At 59.3% G+C, this 3,286-nt stretch overlaps 1 protein-coding gene across 1 annotated transcript in view; it reads right to left on the bottom strand.

The window, feature by feature from the left end:
• Window positions 1-271: 271 nt before the first annotated feature.
• LOC114056680 (glutamine-rich protein 2-like) overlaps window positions 272-3,286 on the bottom strand; it is a 6,076-nt gene continuing 3,061 nt past the window's right edge. The window contains exons 8-16 of the mRNA XM_027882070.1: window positions 3,164-3,286; window positions 2,884-2,958; window positions 2,470-2,634; window positions 2,200-2,312; window positions 1,948-2,013; window positions 1,597-1,662; window positions 1,230-1,365; window positions 968-1,061; window positions 272-638 (exon numbers count right to left, since the gene is read on the bottom strand). Of these exons, the coding sequence (XP_027737871.1) occupies window positions 559-638; window positions 968-1,061; window positions 1,230-1,365; window positions 1,597-1,662; window positions 1,948-2,013; window positions 2,200-2,312; window positions 2,470-2,634; window positions 2,884-2,958; window positions 3,164-3,286 (918 nt within the window). The 3' untranslated portion in view covers window positions 272-558. The remainder of the gene's footprint in view (window positions 639-967; window positions 1,062-1,229; window positions 1,366-1,596; window positions 1,663-1,947; window positions 2,014-2,199; window positions 2,313-2,469; window positions 2,635-2,883; window positions 2,959-3,163) is intronic.

Here is a 3,286-nt window from a genome sequence, read left to right as displayed (position 1 = left end):
CTGCAACTGAGGGACCCCGGCGGCAGAAATGGGCAGATGGAGCCTCCTCAAGTTCAGTCAAGGGACATGCAGAGTCCGGCCCCTGGGCAGAATAGGGGTGCCCGGCTGGAAAGCAGCTCTGCAGAGGGGGCCGCAGAGGGACGGCTGGGCAAGGGGCTGCCCGCCCCCGGCGAGAGGAAACCCTCGGGGCCAGCCCCTGCTGCTGCTCCTCGAGAAAGGGAGGACAGGACGAAGCTTGAAATGGGCCAGTGTTGAGATGAAGGCACTCAAGTTCTGGCCGTGGGGCACGATGTGCTCAGCCTGGTGGCAGAGAGAGAGGAGGGAGCAGAAAGGTTGAGGAGCATCAGGGAGCCTGAGGAAGAGAGAGGCTGATGGGACCAGGCTCTGTCTGCATTTTGAAGCATTTTTTTATCAACCTAATAAAACAAAAAAATCATCTTTCGGAGGTTAATTTTAGCAGACTTCTGTGTCTGCTGAAGAGATGTCTCCTGTTGAGTGCTGGGTGCTCAGTCCTGTCTGGCTGCTTGGGATAGGTGAAGTCTAGCAGGACTGGAGTGTTCAGGCAAGCTCCGGTGCCCAGGAGATGTGCTTGGGCTTGTGGGTCTTGGCTGGTCGTTCCTCCTGTGAGGTGGAAGGGCCTGGAGGCAAGAGGCAATGGTGAGCTCCCACTTCCCAGGGGCAGCCCCCAGCTGGGGCAGCGCTGCCAGCCCAGGACGTGTCAGGTAGCAGGGCCACCTGCCTGTCCAGAGAGCCCCAGGTTGGGGGTGCTGGTCCCCACCCACCAGCACACAAGCTGTTATCCCACACTGACCAGGGCCATCCCCACACCTTGCTCCACCTCCAACCCCAGTCACCCCATCAGCCAGTCCTCTTGCTCCATCCTGCTTCTGCCTGCTCATCCCAGCCTCCTCCCCAACATACAACCAGTCCTCTCCCCCTCTGGTCTTGTGCCCTGACAGGGCCATACCCATCTCATCCTGTGCCCTGTCCATCACAGGAGGTTGGTCCTTCTGGCCCTTAGAGATGTGGCTACTGCTGCCCACCAGCTTGGTCACACTAGGCTGGGAAGGAGAGAGCAGCTGGTTGCAACACGGGGCCCAGTTCAGCCTCCCCCAGCAGCCCTCCTAACCCAGCTCTCCCCTGGGTGACTGAAGTCACAGATTGCCCCAGAATATTCAGCCTTACCCTTTCAGCCTCAGTCACACCTGCTGTGTCTGTGCCTTCCCTACCTTGTTGGGGAGTGCCACGAGGCCCTGTGTCCGTGTGTTGTTCCAGGGGGAAGCCTGGATGTGCTGCACCAAGTGCAGCTGATGGTCCCCACTGCTCTGTGGCACTCGGGTGATCCTGCCCCTGGCCACTGTTCTCCTGTGGGATGGGTTTGGGACTGATCAGTGCTCAGCACAGGGCACTGCAAAGAGGGCTGTAAAACCCTCTAGACCTCGGGCAAGCACTGGTTCTCCACATTCCGCCCTCTGCTCCCCTGCACAGCCCAGGCCCGCTGGTCTCCTCTACCCCCACACAGGCAGGAGCTCTCCTTGCTAGGGCAGAGCTATCCTGTAACACTGCAAGTCTGGCATGTGTCCTCAGGTCCCCTACCTTGGGGTGTGCTGTGTGTCCTTGCTGGGAGGCATTGGCTGGAAATATGGGAATCTTTCAGGGTACCTAGGGAGAGCAGAAGCCACAGGTGGGTGACAGGGGACAAACAACCCACGATTGCTCGGGCCCCCAAACACCACAGGCTTGTGCCCAACGGCACCCCTTGCTGCAGCCCTTGGGGTTGAGCCTCCAACCCCTTCTTGATGGGCAGGGCTGAGGAGGGGGCTCAGCAGAGTCAGACCCTCCCAAGCTGACACCCTCACCCCTGTGCCTGGCACAGCAGGTCACCCCTGGCACCCATTGCCCCCATCCCACTGACGCAGCCCCCCCCGAAGCAGAGCTGATACTCACGGGCCAGGAACCTGCGTTTTGACTGTGCGGTCACAGGACAGGCACGTGAAAGGGACTGGCAGCTGCCTAAGGAGGGGAGAGACAAGGGCTGGGTGAGCTCCTGGGGGGCCACAGCTTCATCAGCATCGCACCGGTTCGTTTGGCAGCTACATTGGTGCAGTGCCAGGGTAGCACATGGGCAGAGTCTGGGACAGCTGGAGGGAACAAGACCATGGTTGTCCCCAAAGCCATTGCCATCCCCATCCCACTCACTTCCTCAACCCAGCAGCGCTGTCTTTCATCATCTTCTTCTCAAGCTCCTTGATGCTCTTCTGCCAGGTCTCCTCCATCTGCTTATGGAAATCCTTCAGCTCCTGGCGATCCAGCTGTGGACAGGTGCACACCCTCAGCCAGCTGCCCCGGCATGGGACATGGCTGTCTCCAGGGAAAATCCATGGGGGACCCTCATCAGAGAGATGCTGCCTGAGGCTGCCAAGCCCCAAAGGTGCCAGTTTTGCACAATGGGGACGAGCCACTCCTCACCTTGTTTTCCACTGTGAGGCTGAGATGCTGCTGCACCTTGTTCCAGTGCTGATTCTGCCCCAACACCTGGCTCTGCATCTTCCGCAGCCTCTCATCCAGCCGCTCCATGCTCGCCTCAAACTGGGTGCAATTGACTTTGCTGCCCAAGGCTTTTTTGTCTGCTTTTTGGCAGAGGAGAAAGGCAGGAGTGAAGAGGGGAAAGGGTTGAGGAATGGCAGGCAGGGGCAGGGCGTCTCAAACGGAGAAGCACTCCCTTCGTGCCATCGTGCCCCTTTCAGGGCAGGGACCTGCACTTGCTCTGGAAATCCTCCCTCTCCCAGGCCACTTCTGCCACCAAGCCCCCAAGGGAAAAGGGGCCTTTGTCACCCTGCCCAGGGAGCCCTGGGCTGGTACAGAAGCCCCTCAAGACTCTACCACGTCCATTGCTGCCAACACTTTGTGCTCATCTGCTTTTTCCTTCTTCAGCCTCTCCTGGGACTGGAACAGCATCTTTCAACACAGAAAGCAGCCCGTGAATCCACAGCAGGGGTGGAGCTGCCCCCTGGCCATCTTGGCACCCCCTGCTCCTCTACCCAAAGTCCTCTGGGAAGGGCCCTTGCAACCCACTCAGAGCTGTGAGACAGATGCCTTGTGGTGCCCTGCCTGGAGTCTGCCTGGGGGATGCTCTGAGCCCACAGGACTTTCAGTCACACACCTCAATATCTTTCTGCTTTTGCTCACAGTCCTTCTGGAGGCTCACTGAGACCAAGCTGAGCTCCTCACAGTCCCCCTGAATCTTCTTGACCCTGTTCTCCATGTGCTGCAGCAGCTGCTGGTC

The sequence above is a fragment of the Empidonax traillii genome, unplaced genomic scaffold (genome assembly GCF_003031625.1).
Source record: "Empidonax traillii isolate 1590-97213 ecotype Southwest subspecies unplaced genomic scaffold, ASM303162v1 scaffold101:size1699134, whole genome shotgun sequence".
Classification (NCBI taxonomy): Eukaryota; Metazoa; Chordata; class Aves; order Passeriformes; family Tyrannidae; genus Empidonax; species Empidonax traillii.
This window is presented reverse-complemented; position numbering and strand designations above follow the sequence as displayed.